The sequence below is a fragment of the Diceros bicornis genome, chromosome 13 (genome assembly GCF_020826845.1).
Source record: "Diceros bicornis minor isolate mBicDic1 chromosome 13, mDicBic1.mat.cur, whole genome shotgun sequence".
Taxonomy (NCBI): domain Eukaryota; kingdom Metazoa; phylum Chordata; class Mammalia; order Perissodactyla; family Rhinocerotidae; genus Diceros; species Diceros bicornis.
The window spans coordinates 51,853,913-51,872,994 of NC_080752.1; the positions used below are offsets into that span (position 1 = coordinate 51,853,913).

The window sequence follows — 19,082 nt, forward strand, 5'->3', positions numbered from 1 at the left end:
TTCTCACCTCTCCTACTCATATTCTCACACATGCACATGAATATCTGAAGGATACAGAGGGAGTCAATCATTCCGGTATCCAAACAGTCCCTGACATGCTCAAACTCCGACCTCAGACCTGGCTGCTGAAACAGATCTTCCTGCAGAAGGGAAGAAAGTCACAAAATAATTATATTCTCAGAAAATCAGCCATGATTTCCTGACCTGGAAATATAATCACCAGCAGAGTGCAAAAAGGAGCAGTGTGGTGAGGCCTGCGAATCCCTCTGGTAGACAAGCTGATTTAGGCTGACGGGGCTAATTCACCTTACAGGCCTCCCCAGGCAGGATCCCACAACAGGTCTTTAGAGTGATCTTTAAAAAGAGCTGTGTTTCCTGCAGTGTTATAGAGGAATTAACCAGAAAAAGAAAAACCTGAAGAAAATATATCATAAGATGGAGAAACAGACCTCAGTGGTTTGTGAAATCAAGATTATGGCAATAAAGGTACTTCCATTAGACTTAGGATATTTTATATTCATTTGTTTTATAAAACGACTTAATGCCATACAACTATGTTAATAATAATATGATACGTATTGCTCAGGGGCTGGCACGGTGGCGCAGCAGTTAAGTGCACGCACTCTGCTTTGGCGGCCCGGGGTTTGCAGGTTCGGATCCCGGGCGTGCACCGATGCACTCCTTGTCAGGCCATGCTGTGGCAGCATCTCATATAAAGTAAAGGAAGATGGGCACGGATGTTAGTCCAGGGCCAGTCTTCCTCAGCAAAAAGAAGAGGATTGGCATCGGATGTTAGCTCAGGGCTGATCTTCCTCACAAAAGAAAAAATATATATATATGTATTGCTCAAAAGTTTCACATGAAAGGAGCTCTATAGAGAAAGTAGACTAGCAGAGTATTTAAGAATGTGACTTGTAAAACATAGGAAAAAATCTCCTTGACATTGGTCTTGGCAATGATTTTGTGGACATGACACCTAACGCACAAGCAACAAAATAAAAAATAAACAAGTGGGACTACATCAAACTAAAAAGCTTCTGCACAGCAAAAGAATCAATCAGCAAAGTGGAAAGACAACCTATGGAATGGGAAAAAATATTTGCAAACCATATATCTGATAAGAGGTTAATATCCAAAATATATAAAGAACTCATACAATTCAATAGCAAAAAAAAAAAAACACCACAAATAATCCAATTAAAAAATGGGCAAGGGCCGGCCCGTGGCTTAGCAGTTAAGTGCGCGCACTCCGCTACTGGCAGCCCAGGTTCGGATCCTGGGTGCGCACTGATGCACCGCTTCTCTGGCCATGCTGAGGCCGTGTCCCACATACAGCAACTAGAAGGATGTGCAACTATGACATACAACTATCTACTGGGGCTTTGGGGGGAACAAAAAAAAAAAAAGGAGGATTGGCAATAGATGTTAGCTCAGAGCCGGTCTTCCTCAGCAAAAAGAGGAGGATTAGCATGGATGTTAGCTCAGGGTTGATCTGCCTCACAAAAAAAAAAAAAAAGAAAAGAAAAGAAAAAATGGGCAAAAGACCCAAATAGACATTTTTCCAAAGAAATTCAAGTGACCAACAGGTACATGAAAAGATGCTCAACATCACTAATCATTAGGGAAATGCAAATCAAAACCACAATGAGATATCACCTCTCACCTGGCAGAATGGCCATCATCAAAAAGACAAGAGATAACAAATGCTGGCAAGGATATGGAGAAAAAGAAACACTTGTGCACTGTTGGTGGGAATGTAAATTGGTGTAGCCACTATGGAAAACAGTACAGAGGTTCCTCAAAATATTGAAAATAGAACTACCATATGATCCAGCAATTCTACTTCTGGGAATATATCCAAAATATATTCCAAACGAAATGAAAACATTAACTCGAAAAGATATCTGCACCCCCACGTGCATAGTAGCATTATTTGCAGTAGCCCAGACATGGAAACCACCAGAGTGTCCACCGACGGATGAATGGATAAAGAAGTTGTGGTAGATATATACAATGGACTATTATTCAGTCATAAAAATCAAGGAAATCCTGTCATTTGTGACATGGATGGACCTTGAGGGCATTATGCTAAGTGGAATAAGTCAAACAGAGAAAGACAAATACTGTATGATCTCACTTATCCATGAATCCAAAAACACCAAAACACAAACTCATAGAAAAAGAGATCAGATTTTGGTTACCAGAGATGGAGGGTGCGGGGGGGTGGGAACTGGAGGAAGGTGGTCAAAAGGTACAAACTTCCAGTTATAAGATAAATAAGTCCTAGAAATGTAATGTACATGATGACTATAGTTAACACTGCTGTATGACATATGTGAAAGTTATTAAGAGAGTAGATTCTAGGGTTTATCACAAGGAAAAACAATTTTTTGTTTCTTTTTTTTCTTTTTATTGTATCTATATGAGATGATGGATGCTAACAAACTTACTGTGGTAATCATTTCACAATATATGCAAGTCAAACCATTATGCTGTACACCTTAAACCTATACAGCGATGTATGTCAATTATATCTCAGCAAAAATGGGGAAAAAAATAAATAAAAAGCAGGGAAAAAAAAAAAAAAAGAACGTGACTTCTGTAGCCAGACTCTCTGAGTTCATTCAGACGCTGCCTGTTGATCAGCTTTGGGACCCTGACCAAATTCTTTACCCTTTCTGGGCATCTGTTTCCTCATGTGAGAGCTGTGGTGAGAACTAAATAAGGCAACGCCATAAAGCCTTTAGAATAGTGTCTGGTACATTGTAACACTCAATAAATGAGAGGGAAAAAAACGGAAAAGAGAATATGGAAAGAATGTAAGTGGCGGTAGATATAGTTTGTATCAGTCTCCCTGGGACCTATATAAATGAGTCGGTGAAACTGACTAATAACTCAATCCCAGAAAGCTTGCCCAACTCACTCCAGAATTCCCCTGCCTCTGTCTGGCTTGTCAACAAGTGAGCCCCTCCCATTCCCAGAAGCTGGAGTGAATTCCCAAAAAGGAGAGCAGGCTGACATCCCGAGAAGTCTCCAGATGACTTTCTACCTGGGACCCCAGAGGCCAGGGGAGGGAACATGCTGTGCTGGGAAGGCCATTCTGTGCAAGGCTGCTTCCCCTGGGGGTAATCAAGTGCTGTATGTAACAGCAGGGTCTCTCAGGGGTGTGAAACATGAACCTATCTATCCCTCATTCACTCCCTGGGGGAAGAACAGCTTTCCACAGCTTCCTTAAGGTAAAAGCTTTGTAGGCCAGAAGTTCTCGGGGCTGATGCTCTTTCTCAGGGCAGCCTGGCCTCAGTCAGGTCTGACTACTTCACCACCACCTACCTGCTGGACAGCATTTCGGTACAGGTAGTCAACCATCATCCAGAGCTCTTTGGGGATTTCCATGGGGTTCTCTAACTGGCTCCCATCATCTTCAGTCCATAGTGGCCTCAGAGTCTAAAGAGAAATAAAAAGCCTGATAAGAAAGCCCACCAACAGAACTTCTGCCAGCTGGCTTCAGGAGAATGCATGATACAGGGACAGCAAATCCAGAGAAGAAAGGAAGCATTTCAGTGCCCCTATGTAAACATTCCACGGGCAAAAATGAAATCAGGTGGCGCAATTAAGGTACAAAAGGAGATTTTTGAGAATTGGGAGTGGGTTATGGCAAGCAGTTTCAATGAATCGGGTGAAATATGCACCATCTTCTTAGAAAAAACATCCTGCCTACAGCACTTCACTGTCAGAACCAGAGACAGTGTGGTCTGGGGAAAAAAGAGCCCAGACATGGGAGTCCAAAAATCTGAGTGCAAGGTCCGGGCCCACTGTTAATTCGCGATGTGACCTGGGACAAATCAGTCTCCCCATGGGGCCTCTGTTTTCATCTATATAATGGAGACGATAGAGTTCAGGAGTCCCTAAATAAAAAAACAACGCATTGGAGGGAGGAAAAAAAACATACATATTACCATAAATCTGCTCCAAACTAGTTCCCTTGTATTAGAATTGTCGCCATAGGAGCCTTTGAGATCTCAAAAAATTTAGTTTAGTATGATAAACCACCAAGTGATGACTAAAACAAAAAAAGGAAAAATATCATGGGCCAGGGAACCTTCTTATCTTAGGGCACCTTCATATCTTAGTATCCACAGCTGAGTTTCTCTAATATAGTATGTATGAAACACTGAAAAATACTTCCACAACATTTTGCAGCTCTTCCCAACAAGAGGTGGAGTCCTTCCCTGCCCCTGGAATCTAGGCTGGCTTCACAACTTGCCGCCATCTGATTGCAACCACACCAATGAGCCTGTGCAAGACCAGCAGAAGAGCCACACTGGAAACTCACAGAGTCATGAGAAGCAACAACTCGTTTTAAACCACCAAAATTTCTAGGTAGTTTGTTACACAGCAATATATAACTGACAGAGTAAGCAAGTTCTAAGGAGGCTGAAGAATTCTCAGGTCCCTAGGAAGGTAAGCACAGGAATATCTTGTTTGACTGGCGTGGCTGCTACACAGTTCTAGATGTTTCCTTGTGGCACATGACTCACCAGCTCTCTAATAGTTTCAAGCGGCAGGTCCAAGATTGGCTCCTTCATGTAGCACAACGTATGAATGGGAGATCCGAAACAGCTGGGCACGTAGTTCCCAGACACAGACAAAAAATAATCCTTTCCCCTGTCCAAGTGCAAAACCAGAATGTCCTCAATTTTGTCTTCGTTCGAGTTGAGCTTTGTAGCCGTGGTCTTATTTACAAATAGCTCCAATTCAATCTCAATGGTAGAACCTGAAGAAAAATTTAAAAAGTAATGTTGCTTGGCGGGAGGCCAAAAGGAAAAGGGGAAAGAAGATAGGAGGGAAGAGGGTCAGGCATAAACAGTTAGGGCAAGGAAATAAGAGAAATCAGCCAACCAACAAGTATTTATGTATGCGCTTGGCACTCAAGAGACACAGGAACAAGGAGTGTACGGTCCTAGTGGGAATATGAAAACAAACAAAAAAAAACATGTGAATAGGCAACTGCTATAAAATTCAAGTTCTACGTAGCACAGCTCGAGCTAGAAATTATTAATACAGTAAGAAGGCATGGATCAAAGAGCTTTCCCTGAGCCAGGTCAGATGAAGAAAACATGATCTAGTGGAAAATATAAAGCAAGTATCAGCCTGTGCTTTGTCCACAAAACGGGCTTAATCCCTCTGCCTCACAGGACCACACAGAGTGTAAAGGAAAAGTCAGGGGCACGACACGGAGGGAACATTCCAGGGCCAGATATAACTTTTGGATTACCGCCCATTATTTTTCCCCACAAGAGCAGAGAGTTGGGAGTTGATGACAGTGAGGCAGACAGTGAAAATGCTTCCTTCAACAGCAGCAGCTGCTTCCCAGTAATCTTACGTTTTCTCTTTCTGTGAAACTATGGCACATATACATGACTGAGAACGCTTTTGAAACTGAACTCATGCTCCTTGCTATTTTATATTTTATTTGTGGATGGTTCATCCACAGGGCTTTTAAAAAGTTACAAGTAGACAACAAAACTCTCAGAAACAAAAAGTTTATTTTAGGAAAATGAGCAGACAGGATGGAGTGTCCCCCAAACCAGCAAGCAGGAACCTGGGAGGAGAGGCCGTACCTGGCAAGAGGAAGCCTCTGCTGGGGTTGGCGTTCAGCCACTGCTTACAGTAAGACTTCTCATCAGGCTTGTTGATGAATTCAAACCGACAGGGTACTTGTCCATTATGAATTGTAAAGGATTCTACTTGCAACTGCATGTACTTCACATTCTGAAAACAGAACTGGAAACAAGCCCAGGACCAGTCAGACCAGCGCCCTCTTCTCGGCAACCTGCCCAGCCACCCCAAATGAGCAATCCTTGCCCTTTCTGGAAAGAAAATGAAGGATCACCTCTTTCAAATCATGTTTCTGCTTTAAGTATTTACCTGGGAGGCCACAGCTACCACTAATGACCAGTTGTCCGTGTTTAACCCAGAAATTCAAAAACCCAAGGAACTCATGTTTTATAAATAAATTTTCCAAAGGAATTCAAGTTTAAGTCTTCTATAACCAAAGACCATTTCCAAAACACAAATGGTCTTCACAAATTCCATCCCCAAACATCAAGACTAAGCTCATCCTTCCACATAGCTGGACATCTAGGGCATTAAAAATACCCTCACCATAAATTCCCATTTGATTGACTTCTTGGTATTGTCAATTCTGAATAATCTATGCTGTGGCTCTTCCATAAAAAATCTTTAGCCCTAACTTGACTTCTCCCACTGCCCATCGCTTTTCTATACTGCCTTCCCTTCCATCAACTCATACATACCCAGGAAATTCAGACTCAGTTTAATCTCAGTCAAAGCAAAGCATTGTTCCAAGACAAACCCATTGTAAGAATATATACCAGTCATACTAAAATCAAACACAACACATTTTGGATTGTCTACGCCATTATTTAGCTCATGGATGGCCCATATTTGGGTGAAATATATGAGCCACGAAAGGTTAAAGGCTTCTGGTTTAGAAGATCAGGAGATGAACATAATCTAAGCCAATAACCCCTCTCTTCTCAGCTAGCATTATCAGCCTCACTTTATTTACAAGCAGCCTAACAAGAGACTAGAGTCCAGTAGGCGGACAGGTGTCTCCTGGAATTCTGAGCCCTAGCAGATGAGATTTAAGTTCTGTGAACAGAAGAGCCTGACGCCAAGATTCTTAACATGCCCTTCCTACCTCTCGCTTGGAGAGGGACACAGAAGGAATGTTGGCGTTTTCCATCTTATCCAGGGAGCGAACAATCTGCTCCAGAGTCTTCCGGTAAAGCTCTTCATTTCTGACCCTCACCTGGAAGGGAAACATCAGAGCCTGAGTGCCTTGGCTTCTGCCCATTTCCTCTTTTTCAGTCGTGCAGACATTCACAGCATTGGGAAATAGCAATTGACAGCAACACAGAAAGTGAAGACTAAACAGATTTAATTAATTAACGAAGAACCCAATTAACATTAGCATTACAAGGGTCCCCCAGAGGCAAAGCCTGTGGTAAGTGAGATGCTTCCTGATTAGCAGAAAGAAGATGTGGGAGCGAAGCCTGATTAGCAGTTCTGCCAGGTCTCAGGCCCAGGGCGGGAGATGCTCTACCTTGCTGGCTGCTGCCAACAGGCCTGCAGGGAGAAACTTCCCCAGGGCTTTGATTTGAAGCAGCATTTCTCAAGCTTTTTTAACCTGTGCTCCATCAGCCAAGGAGATTTTGTCAGGCTTTCTCTTCCGTATTTTGAATTATAAACACAATTTCTGTCATTTTCCAATAATAAAACTTTAATTATAACATTCACTAGGCTTTTTTCAAACTACCCACACCCTCATAGATTCTGATATGCCTCTACCTGCACCCTTGAGAACCAGTAATATAAGAAACACAGAAGTCACTGAAGAAGAGATACAAACAAACAATAAGCAAATGAAGAGGCGTTCAACCTCACTAGCAGTCAGGGAAACGGAATCTAAAATAATGGAATATCATTGCATTGGCAGAAATTTAAAAGATTGATAACATTCAATATCAGCCAGGGTGTGGTAAAATAAGCTCATACATGGTTGGTAGAAGTGTAAAAAGGTCAGGACTGGTGGGAGAATAATTTAGCAGGATCTAATAAATTTAGAATACATTTTTCTTTGAACCACTAATTTCACCTCTAGGAATTTCATTCTATAGTAATACTCACACCGGTACACAAAGATATATGTGAAGGGTGGTCACTACAGCACTGCATATAATGGCAAACCTTTGGAGCTAACTTAAATGACCATCGATATATACATTATGGTTCATCTATACCATGGAATATTTTGCAGCCTTTAAAAATAATGAGGTGGGAGCTCTACCTTTACTGACATGGAAAGATCTCCTAAGACACAGTCAGTGGGGAAAAAAAGATGTTCTCAGAACAATATGCACAATATGATCTCTTCTACAAAAAAAGAAAAATATCCTCTATGTTCAACATGGAACACTGACACTCATTTGTAAATGCATAGAAAAAGGCCTGGAAACATACAGTACAAAAAGCAAAGGCGAACTTCCATGTATGTAGAAATAGATAATAGAAATATACCAAAACAATTTTTTTTTTTTCTGTGTGAGGAAGATCAGCCCTGAGCTAACATCCGTGCTAATCCTCCTCTTTTTGCTGAGGAAGACCGGCTCTGAGCTAACATCTATTGCCAATCCGCCTCCTTTTTTTTTTCTTCCCCAAAGCCCCAGTAGATAGTTGTATGTCATAGCTGCACATCCTTCCAGTTGCTGTACGTGGGACGTGGCCTCAGCATGGCCGGAGAAGCGGTGCGTCGGTGCGTGCCCGGGATCCGAACCCGGGCCACCAGTAGCAGAGCGTGCGCACTTAACCGCTAAGCCACCGGGCCGGCCCCAAAAACAATTTTGAATTAAATTGAAATTAAAACAATTTTTAAAAGGAGCTTCCTTATATTCAAGGCAGTAGGAGGAGATCAGAAAGAGAAAGTGGTCTTGTTGTGAGAACCAGTTCCCTACAGAAATGACTACAACAGGCACCAGCTGCCCACCTACCCCAATGTCAAACACTGAGCTGACAGGCTTGTGGTCACTGGTCTTCAAGGCCATGTGGCTCTGGTAAGTCAGCTGAGTGATGTTCTTCCCTTTCCAGAGGATCCGGTCACACCAGGCAGGAGCACGACACTTCTCACTGAAATGCAAAGTCCACACTGGGGGCTCTCACAGGCATAGCAGCACCTACTGCCTGGCTAGCACCGTGGCTAAGCTGGGAATGACAGGGCAGAGCCTTCGAGCCCACGCGGCCCAGTGATCTGAGAGGGCAGGAGCGACCAGGGCCCACCAAGGGATACCATGTGTCCCCTGGGTATCATCCAAATCAACTGTGAAAGCTCGGAGCCAAAGCACTATTCAGAAGGACTCTCTGCACTTTACTCTCCCACAGGGATCAGGTGAGAGTCAGAAAGGCAATCTGAGAGTAAGCTCGATGGTCCTCAAAAGGTGGTAGTTAAAACAGGCTTTGAATTCCTGCTGCCTGGGTTCAAATCCTGGCTCTACACTTGCCTCCTTGGGAGGCTCTTTAATTTTTCTATGCCTCAGTTCCCTGGCATACTGTAAGCACTAATAAAAAATATGAACTACTATGTAATGACCAAGTACAAGCTAAGTTAGTTGGAATCATCTTATCACCCTAAGCATAGCTGAAACGTAAATCAGCCTCAAGAACTATTACAGAACAAAGGCTAAGGCAGTCAAAAAGAAAACATGTAGGAAGGCAGGCTGCTTCTTGAGCAGACACAGAGAGAAAACGTTTGACCAGAGTGCAAAATATGGGGAGGAAGACACAGGGAACCTATCTTCTTTTTTAGGTCCATGAGGGCAAGTGTTTCCTTAAATTTCTGGGTTTCCATTTGCTCAATCCCCTGAAGCAACCTCTGACCTACCTGGTATCCCAGTCGTCAGAGCCAGTATCATACTTATAGGTAGGCTGGAACGTCAGCTCACCCTCTGTGAAGCCTTCAAAGACAGCCTTTGCAGCCACCTGAGTTTTCAGCTATACAAAAGGATGAAAAAAAAAATCTCAGAATAAAAAAAAGTCAAACCTTGAACTAGCAGAGGAAAGGAAATAAATCTGGAATCTGAACCCTAACCCAAAGGGAAAGGCCCATGAGAAAGCTATTCTGCAAGATCTTACTTAACTAACTCCCAGGAAGAAGAGCAAGCTGACCACTCCTTCAGCTACTGTACTGTTTTTAAGGCTCTTTTAGAAGAGTGTACCTGCATCCAAGGGGCCTGAGTACCATCCTACTGAGATGTCCCTAAGAGGCTTAGGTGCCAACAGACATAGACTTTTTCCCTTCTAGGTATCAAACACTTCATCTGTGTAGTACAGGTTGTTCCAGTTACACAGAGAGAGAACACTGCATAAAAAGATACAGCCCAAAAAGCAAAGGGAAACTTCCATGTATGCAGAAATGTAAAGTAGAAGTATACCAAAACAATTACGAATTAAATTTAAATTAAAACAATTTTTAAAAGGAGTTTGGCAAATTAGTTACATGAACTGGGGGAGGCTCTGTGCCTTGGTTTCCCCATCTGTAAATTTTGGATTTAATAGAATATGCCTCAGAGGATTGTTGGCAAGATGAACTGTCAACTTAGAACAGTGCCTGACACATTATGATAACAGCTAGCCTTCTTCCTACTGCACTGATTCTAGGAGCTCCTTCCAGATCACACTCTCAGTGAGAGATAAAAACCACAGGTGTTCCTGCCTGCTCCCTGGAGCACAAAGCTTGGCACTGCCGGACTGGTGAAGAACTGTCAGCTCTAACGTTGGAGATAGGGTCAGCTATCCAGGGGACAACAGTTGCCAAATTCCCCAAAATATGAAATCCTAAAAAAACTACTAAGGAAAAATAAACATTTATACAACAGGAAATAACAAAAATTTAGGTATTAATGTAAGATAATTCTTCAATATGGGTATACATAGATTTTAGAACCACCTGGAAAGCAGAGAACACACAAAAGGGGACTATCACTTAAGGAAAGATCAGAAAAGAGGGCAAGAGGAGATGGGCATTAAACTACCAGGGCAATTAGAACGCCTCAGTCCAGAACACAGAGGCAGTGAACAGGTAGTTACAGAATAGCCTGGGTTGGGCCGGCCCTGTGGCTTAGCGGTTAAGTGCACGCGCTCCGCTGCTGGCGGCCCGAGGTTCAGACCCCGGGCGCGCACCGACGCATCGCTTCTCCGGCCATGCTGAGGCCGCGTCCCACATACAGCAACTAGAAGGATGTGCAGCTATGACATACAACTATCTACTGGGGCTTTGGGGAAAAAAATAAAAAAGAATAGCCTGGGTTAATGCTGAAATCAGAAGTAAAAGAGAATAAAAGTAATTTACCAAGGAAAAGAGCTGGAGAGAAAAGTGAGTGAATACAGAGATTCTTCAATAAAGAAAGACATAAAGTTTAGATTTTTTTTCTTCAATTGTTCTGCACTGGGGGAAAAAGGTAACAGAGAGATTTAGACTAACGACAATAGGAAGGATATTAAAAGGGAGATACAGGCTAAAAAGAAAAAGAACTTGAACTTCTGAACAATTCTGACCACTTGGATAGCTGCGAAATCTACTGAAAAGGAGTAACCTGAAGAAAGTCAGAGAAACAGATTTCTCTCGTCCTATAAATGGCTCATGCTCTGAGAAAGAAATGCTAACCCAAACAACAGTGGAGAAGAGCAGGTTACAGAACTGATTCCTGTCAGCAGTGAAGAAAGCCACTCACGGAAAAGAGTTGTCATTCACACTGGACAAGTCTGGTGAGGAGGAGGAGGAAGGAGCTGGAGAGGCTCATTCAGAAAAATTAGTAAATTATGTTAAATACATCAATACATTGAGTGAATGGATGAATGGATGAGCACAGGAGAGAGAGAGACAAAACACTCTTTCTCCCAAGGGAGACAGGCACCTCAAGGGACGAGCCAATGGGAAGACAGCTATGGACGAGGGAAATACAGATGAAAGGAAGAAGTGACTGGAAACCTCCAGCCCAACCTCAAGGAAACTTCCCAAGCTGAGGAAGAAGAGGTTGAGAGTTGGGAAGCCAGGCTTTTCTGTGCCTCACAGTGAGGTGACAGCTGCCTGAAGAGGGCACAGGTGGCCATCTGTACCTGATCATATGCATACAGGGTTTGAAAGGCCTTCTCTTCGATGAGCTTTTTCACTTTTTCCACATCCAGCTCTTCTATCCTGTAGTTGAGGTCCCCCAGCCACAAGATTACACTGTGAGGACAGAGCACAAAGGTCACAGGGTTTAGGAGGGACTCTACCATTCTATCCAGTGTGCTTCTGACAGAAGGCCCCTGAGGCTCAGCCTCTTGGGAGTTGGGTGGGGAAGTGACCCAGCAGTTCAGGAAACCTTTTTCTCTTGCCATCCCATTTAAAACCATGTCTAACGTGCTGCTTACTCAATTATCTTGGTCCAAGTTCATTATAAACAGTCTTGAGTTCTCCTTGACTATTTTATTCTTGTATGGTTGGAAAGATAGTCTAATAAGATCTAAAATCAAGATAATAAATTACCTCACTCCTGGGAAGAGGCAAAAAAGACCAAGTATTGAGAGTCATGTCAATCACTCAGGGACCCCAAACCAGATGATGCCCCGATGTCGCCTCTGCCTCCAGGCACACTCCAGTCCACAAAATACACTCTCAGCCCTTGTTTCTAGAGCTGAGTTCCTCTGAAACAAAGCTCGACCTTTACAGCGGAGTCTGGGTTTAACCACCACTGTGTCATCATTTGGCTCTTTTTGCAGAGTGTGGCAGGTGTTTTATTACACCTGCTGCTTTGGGAAACAGATAACTGAATGCTCCCAGATGACACTGCACACCCCATAAGTGCCAATACTGCTCTATCCGAAACCAACAAGCAGGTCATTAGAGAATCTGCACAGCCGTATACACACACCAAAAGAAATGCATCCACGAGCTAAAAGCAGACAAACTGACATGCAAGCTGCAACCTCACACACTAGGATGCTGCAGTTCAGCAGAATGGAAGACACACTCCCTGCTGGGCTCCCTGGAGAAGGAAAGCCATTCTGTCAGCTTCCAGAACACCTGTGAGCTCAAGACAGTTCCACCACTGCAGCGGCAGGATGAGAGGCTTGACCCTGTGTCCTCCCTGGAGGACGCCATGGCCCCAGGGGCTTCTTCCTCTTTATAAAAGAAGTGGCACAAGCTTCAAGTGTTACTGTAAATCTGAAATTCTAATATGCCTTGAATTTAGACATATAGAAAGTTTTAGAGACAAACGAAATAAAGAGAATAGACAAAAATTAGCACAAGATGCTCCAAGCAGCTGCAACTATCGCTTTGCAAAGTTGAATCAAGAGGTATAAAAGACTACATGACGGCAGACAAATGTGGTCCAACTCTCAATTACATATGCTTCTGGAAAGGACAGACATATAAAATCCTAAACCATACTTCTAAAACCTGGGTGTGAGATCTCGCTCTTTGGTTGCTTTCCTCATGATGATGTATCAAGGCAGACCCATAATAAAATAAATCTTATACATTTTCCAGGGACAAATGATGTTTGAGAAAGATTCTAGAGGTCTGCCAGATGGTAAGTTAGGACACTAAACATTTCCGAGGGACATAATCCACGTGGAACTGAGAGCTGCTGGAGGTCCCACTCCAGCCGTGGGAAGCCTCCCCTAGTCACCTCCCTAACAAAATAGAGACCCACAACTTTGCCCATCAGGCGTGGTGAACTGCATGGGGTGGAAGCCCAGACTCACTCGTGCTTGCTGATGGTCAGAGGGGGAAGGCCTGGGTCAACCTGATAAAACTGCATTCGAGAACAAATGTCTTTATAGTCCTGGTTCCTCCTCTCATACTCTTCCGTGTGGGCTGCCAAGTGAGAATTCACAACGCAGATGCTGGTATTGTGGAACTGGAACCTGATCGCCACTCCTCCTTTGTTACCCTATGAAAAGGAGCCCAGAAAAATCCATTTCACAACTTAACTGTGTTAGTCATTTAAACCTGCACACTTTCCAAATGTTTTCCCTTAAATAGTCTTCATAATCACCCTGTGAGGTCAGTAAAGTAGCATATTGTCTGTATTTCACAGGTAAGAAAACAAATCCAAGAAGGCAGAATGACTGGCCAGTCAGTGGCAAAGCTGAGACCACTTTTCACTAAATCACAGGCAAACCACATGCTCACCCTTCTCCACGGGAAGCTAAGCTCTTGCAGCAGAACCTAGAAGCAGGACTCTAATAGTCTCGGGAAGAAGAGGAAACTGCAAACCTATTATCAGCATTCTTTCTTTTCCTTGGTGACCCAATAGTTTCTGCAACATATTTCATGGATTAAACGGGAGGACCAACTAGAGGCTCTGGAGTAGAGTGAACACAGGGGTATGATTTGCCAGTTGGGCAAATCAGCTGCAATTCACCAAAATACGATTTCTAAATGGCCTGTTCAATTAGCCCTGCTTAAGGGTACCATTCATCTTGTAATACCAGCACCCTCAAACTGGGATGCGTGCAGTCACAGTATCATGAGAAGCGGGGTCAAACCTGCTTAAGGATCAAGGCCCTCAGTGTCCCAAACACACCAACCAAGAACTCACCATCCTGCCCATGATTCCTGTCCCCACGCTCTCAGCTTCCACTTCTGAGATGTGCTCTGCGTGTTCCTGTCTAACATATAATAGCAGCATAATCCCAACTAGTCGGATGAGCTTTATCTGGAAAACAGAGCCCAACGTTCAAGCCATGGCATTAAATAGAAGTTGAAAACAGGAATAAATATCCCAAAGGAAAAGTGGTTCGAAGCTGGCTGAGAGTACAACTGTATCTCCTTCTCTACCGTACTAGGACACGAGGTAATCACTTGTTCCACTCACTGAGCATGCTACGTGATAACCAAACAGCCCTACAAGTGCAAGACCTGCAGCTTTCCCACCCAGAGGTGCCTCTCCTGGAGGATCTGGAACTGAAAATCGCAGGACCATTAGGACTGGCCTATGATAAAGGTCACAGAAACAGTGAAAAATTGCCTTAGAATTTCCCTGCATGGCAACATAAAATTAAAAGGTCCCTGACTCTTCTCTTACCTTTGCATACTTGGCATCTGGATGAAGACAATCTGATACAGCTTTGAACCACTCTTCCTCCTTTGGTGTATCTTGGAAGAAAAAGGCTTCCTTACTCAGATCAAGCTCCTGGAACCTATTAGGAGAAGCAACCAGTTAGCGAGTAGGGAAAGGTAACATGCAAGATGACATGTTCTCAGATTGGTTTAGGTGCATAAATCCTAGCTTTCTAGCTAAACTGCAGGACTCTCAGGAGGGAAGAAAAATAAACACTTAGTTCCAAGGAACTAAACGCCCAAGACCTGAAGCGGCAGCCCATCTCCTCTTCATAACCAGCCTGTGAAGGAGCTGGAAGTGGCCCCTTCTACATCTGAGATCACTAGTTCACACAAGCACAAAGTGGCAAACAGGTTCAAACCTATGTCTATATAAATTCCAAATTCTAGGCCCTTTCCACTTCACCATACAGGCCTCTTTGTTGCCTCCTCTCCACCAATAGTGCCTAGTGCAATGGGTGAGAAGACAGTAAGTGTGGAAAAAAATGACTCATTGATGGGGCTTTTTTTTCCTTAAGCTAACCTTCCTTCTCTGATATTTTTGCTTTGTGACCAACAAAGTATTGAATTTCATCGAAGTAATAAAATTCAGTTCAAGGTGCAGTGATGTTAACAGTGAGTTGCACTAAAAATTAAATAGTAGCATTTAAATGCCAAGCACATCACTTCAACAGTATCAGAAATTTAGTTTTAATTTAATTTAAAATAGTGCCAGAACATCAAACAGGGAAGCAGCAGTTATTAAGCACATGCTCATTTTTCAATTCCTTCACCTGATGTCAAGACTCAGTTACGTATTCATGTCCCCCTCCCTTCAACCACAGCCATACATCTTGAGGATGCAGAGGCAACTAGAAAAGAAGCACTCACCCGACACAGTATACATCTGGGGCCTGGATACCATGGCTCAGCCAGGGCTTGAGGCATTCTTTGGGGGACTGTCCATTTACATTGTAGGTTCCCACAAAAAACCTGTCACCAGAGAAAATTGATCAGTCACTCAGGAGGACTATGGAAATGACAAGGAAAAGAATTTTATGCTGATTTTGCCTGGTTTCAGTCTCTCTGGAGTGGAATTTTAAGACATAAGAACTGTCAGATCTAACCTAGACCAATGACTGTGGCACCAAGGGGTGATTTGCAGTCTCCCATGATATTTGTGGCTTTTGTGATAATTTCAAACAGTATAGGCCTACTCTAAACATTCCTATTTAGCTTTAATGGCCATTAGAGAGCCATAATCCGCAAGATGATTCTTTACTGTATATGCTACTGAAACGAAAAAAAAAATGAAAAGTATCTTGGTAATTACTTCCAGAAAGAAAGCAATACCAATGTTCAAAAGGCTATTTTTTCACCATAATTCATTGTTCATATCCCTAGAAGCTATGTTACTTTGCCTTATAGCCCCAATGCAATGATATAAAAAGATGTGGCAGAATCCTGCACCCTTTATTCATTTCACTTTCAGTAATCCTGTCTAAAAAGATTACCAAACACTAACTTCATTTTACTAACTTCAATTTAAATGTCTTTCTTCAAAGGCCCAGAATCACCAAGGGATACACAGAGAGAGAGGCGAAAATCAGGGTATTGCTCCTTCTGTACCTGTATATCTTTTCAAATATTTCTGTAACTATTTGCAAGTTGTCTCACTCCCACTATCTCACGCCTGCCTGGCCAGAAAAGCCCCAGAATAAAAGCCTGCTAACGAAAAGGGAAATGAATTTTCATTTAGAAGATGATGGGAGAGATTCTGTAGAAGGATTTACTTCTAAATCCAGGGTATGGGGGTGAAGTGGGGGGAAGCTTAAATTTCAGACAGCTGAATGATCATTTTGCTGTGAAAACAGTCTAAGACCCAGTTAGCTACCTGAAGTTCTGGATATAAGTATAATCCTCTTCTCTCTGTACTAGCTCTGATTTCACCATTGTGTCTCGCAGTCCAAACTTCTGCATCGATAAAATATGAGCCTTGTCTGATACTGTGATTGTGGAGGAGCGAACCATGTCAGTAATTTCAGACTTGGATTTATTCTGTCTAGAAAAAAAAAATTTTTTTATCATATTTTGATGAGCCCTCCATGACAAAATACATGAATATAAAGCTAGAAGTTTCCACATACAAGCATCTGACTCACAGAAGATTAAAGGAGGCCAAAGTAAAACCAGTTTGCTAAAACAACATTATCTCTATATGGAATTAAATAAACTTATATGTTGTTGATTGTATAATATATTGGTCCAGAGATTTTCCGATAATAGATTCAAAGAATCTCAGATCAGAAGCGGACCTAGAAGATTATCTAATCCAATCCCCTCATTTTTCAAATGAGAAAAATGAGACCGAGCATCATCAGTGATTCACCCAGTTGGATGAAGGCAGAGTATGGATGGATAAGAACTCAGATTGGACAGTGCTCTTTCTGGACCCTAGTGTCTCATATAACAAGACTATAAAACTATCCAGCTCCTTTGACTTGATCATTCTACTGTATTCCACAGGAATAATCTAAAATAAAAAGAAAGGCAGTGAAAATTTGTATTTTATTATTGTTTGTGCCAATAGTCATACTAACAAGTACTCAAATGCCAACATTTAAAGTTAAGCAAAGTTTGACATATTTACCTAACAGAATCTTAATAATGGCTCAAGAAGCTTTCATCAAAGATTAGTTAATGAATTAAGATATATAAGTACTTGAAACAATTTCTGACGCTGAATAAATGCCACATAAGTTTGATATTACTATTGTCATGTACATACCGATTAAGGCTATGTAAAAGTATCTATGTATACCAAGAAGGCTCAAAAGTGAATTGAGAATGACATATCCAGCTACATTTAAAGTTCAGGGGGGCCAGCCCTGGTGGCCTAGTGGTTAAGTTCAGCGTGATCCACTTTGGCAGCCCGGGTTCGGTTCCCAGGCGCGAACCTACACCACTCATCTGTCAGTGGCCATGATGTGCTGGCAGCTCACATTAAAAAAAAAAAAAAAAAGAGGAAGACTGACAACAGATATTAGTTCAGGGTGAATCTTCCTCAACAAAAAAAAATATGTATATAAAAATTAAGTTCAGGGATTGTTCACTGCTGCTTACGTGCATAATTAAAATACTGACACAAATAAAGTTTTATCGTGACTAGATGGTTCTGGCTATGAACAGTAGGGGGCACTGGAGTACAGACTAAATAGCACAGCACATCAGAAAAAAGGAGTAAATAAGAACGGAAAAAGGAACTATCTTGAGAGTCAAGAAACTCCTAAAAGAACGGGAGGGAGAAACCAAAGTGTTTCTAACTGTCTGCACTTCTAAGGCAGGGTCAGATGCCAGTTTCAAATCTAGATCTGCTGCTTACTGGTTCTGGATCTTGGGTGAGTTACATAACCTCTCTTCTTTACCCGCTTCCTTAGCTGTAAAACAGAAAATGATGGCACGTACCTCTTAGCTTAAAATAAGATAATCCATGTAAGCACACGGTACCTGGCTACACAGTAAATGCACAATCAGTGTCCAACATTTCTTAGGCCGGCTCCCCAGGGACAACTTACATCATGCACAGTAATGGTCTCAGTTCTACAATGAGGAAAACCTCAGCCCTAAGAGATACACACGAAGGGAGAGCCGCATTACCTTGTGAGCAGGCCGTCCGGTTTATCCTGACCCCAGGGGCTTTGGTCCACGAGCGGGCCTTTCCCATTTGGCCTCAAATCATCAAAGTGAGAACTACCTGAGAAGAGAGGGGGAAAGAATTAAAACACAAACATATGCTTTAACATACAGACCACAGCTTCTCAGTTGGTGGTGGTTCACCACCAACATACAGCTCAAAAGCACAGGGAAGGCCTATGCTGGTGTTAGGTGGAGCTCCCACAGAGCACACAAAGAGGGAAAAGAAAAGTATTGCATCCAGATGTCTTTACTGCCGAAAACATAACTCTCCCAGCCAGTCCAACTCCCTTTTCTTGGAAACAGAGTGCATTATAAAAAGAACAAAGCCATGAAATCTGCAGACATAAGTTCTATCACCAGCTCTACTGTTTATTGACCTTTTGACTTGGGGCAAGTCATCTAACCTCTCATCTCCGTAACTTGACCTGACCTGCCTTCCTCACAGGTTTATTGTAGGGATCAAGTAGTTGACGTGTGAGCAAGCACTTGGAAAACCACACAACATATTATAAAACATAAGACAGTGATCTTACTACTATTTACTGCAAGTAAGACTTCAGTTCCAAGGTGGAAAAAGGCAAGGGTCAGAGATCTAGAACTGGAAAGGGTCTCAGCGCTCCAGAGAATGAGAAGCGCTGTCGCTGTCAACCAACTGCGCCCTGAAAACCAAGGAGCCCAAGGACTACCAACAAAGACATATTTGGGACAGTTGTTACAC

The 19,082-nt window shown here is 42.6% G+C and overlaps 1 protein-coding gene across 1 annotated transcript in view; it reads right to left on the bottom strand.

Annotated features, from left to right (window-relative positions):
* INPP5B (inositol polyphosphate-5-phosphatase B) overlaps positions 1–19,082 on the bottom strand; it is a 48,500-nt gene that overhangs the window by 2,922 nt on the left and 26,496 nt on the right. The window contains 14 exon segments of the mRNA XM_058553738.1: positions 56–140; positions 3,331–3,444; positions 4,539–4,774; positions 5,622–5,784; positions 6,725–6,835; positions 8,574–8,709; positions 9,461–9,570; positions 11,695–11,806; positions 13,330–13,517; positions 14,169–14,285; positions 14,655–14,769; positions 15,560–15,661; positions 16,563–16,730; positions 18,326–18,422. Of these exon segments, the coding sequence (XP_058409721.1) occupies positions 56–140; positions 3,331–3,444; positions 4,539–4,774; positions 5,622–5,784; positions 6,725–6,835; positions 8,574–8,709; positions 9,461–9,570; positions 11,695–11,806; positions 13,330–13,517; positions 14,169–14,285; positions 14,655–14,769; positions 15,560–15,661; positions 16,563–16,730; positions 18,326–18,422 (1,854 nt within the window).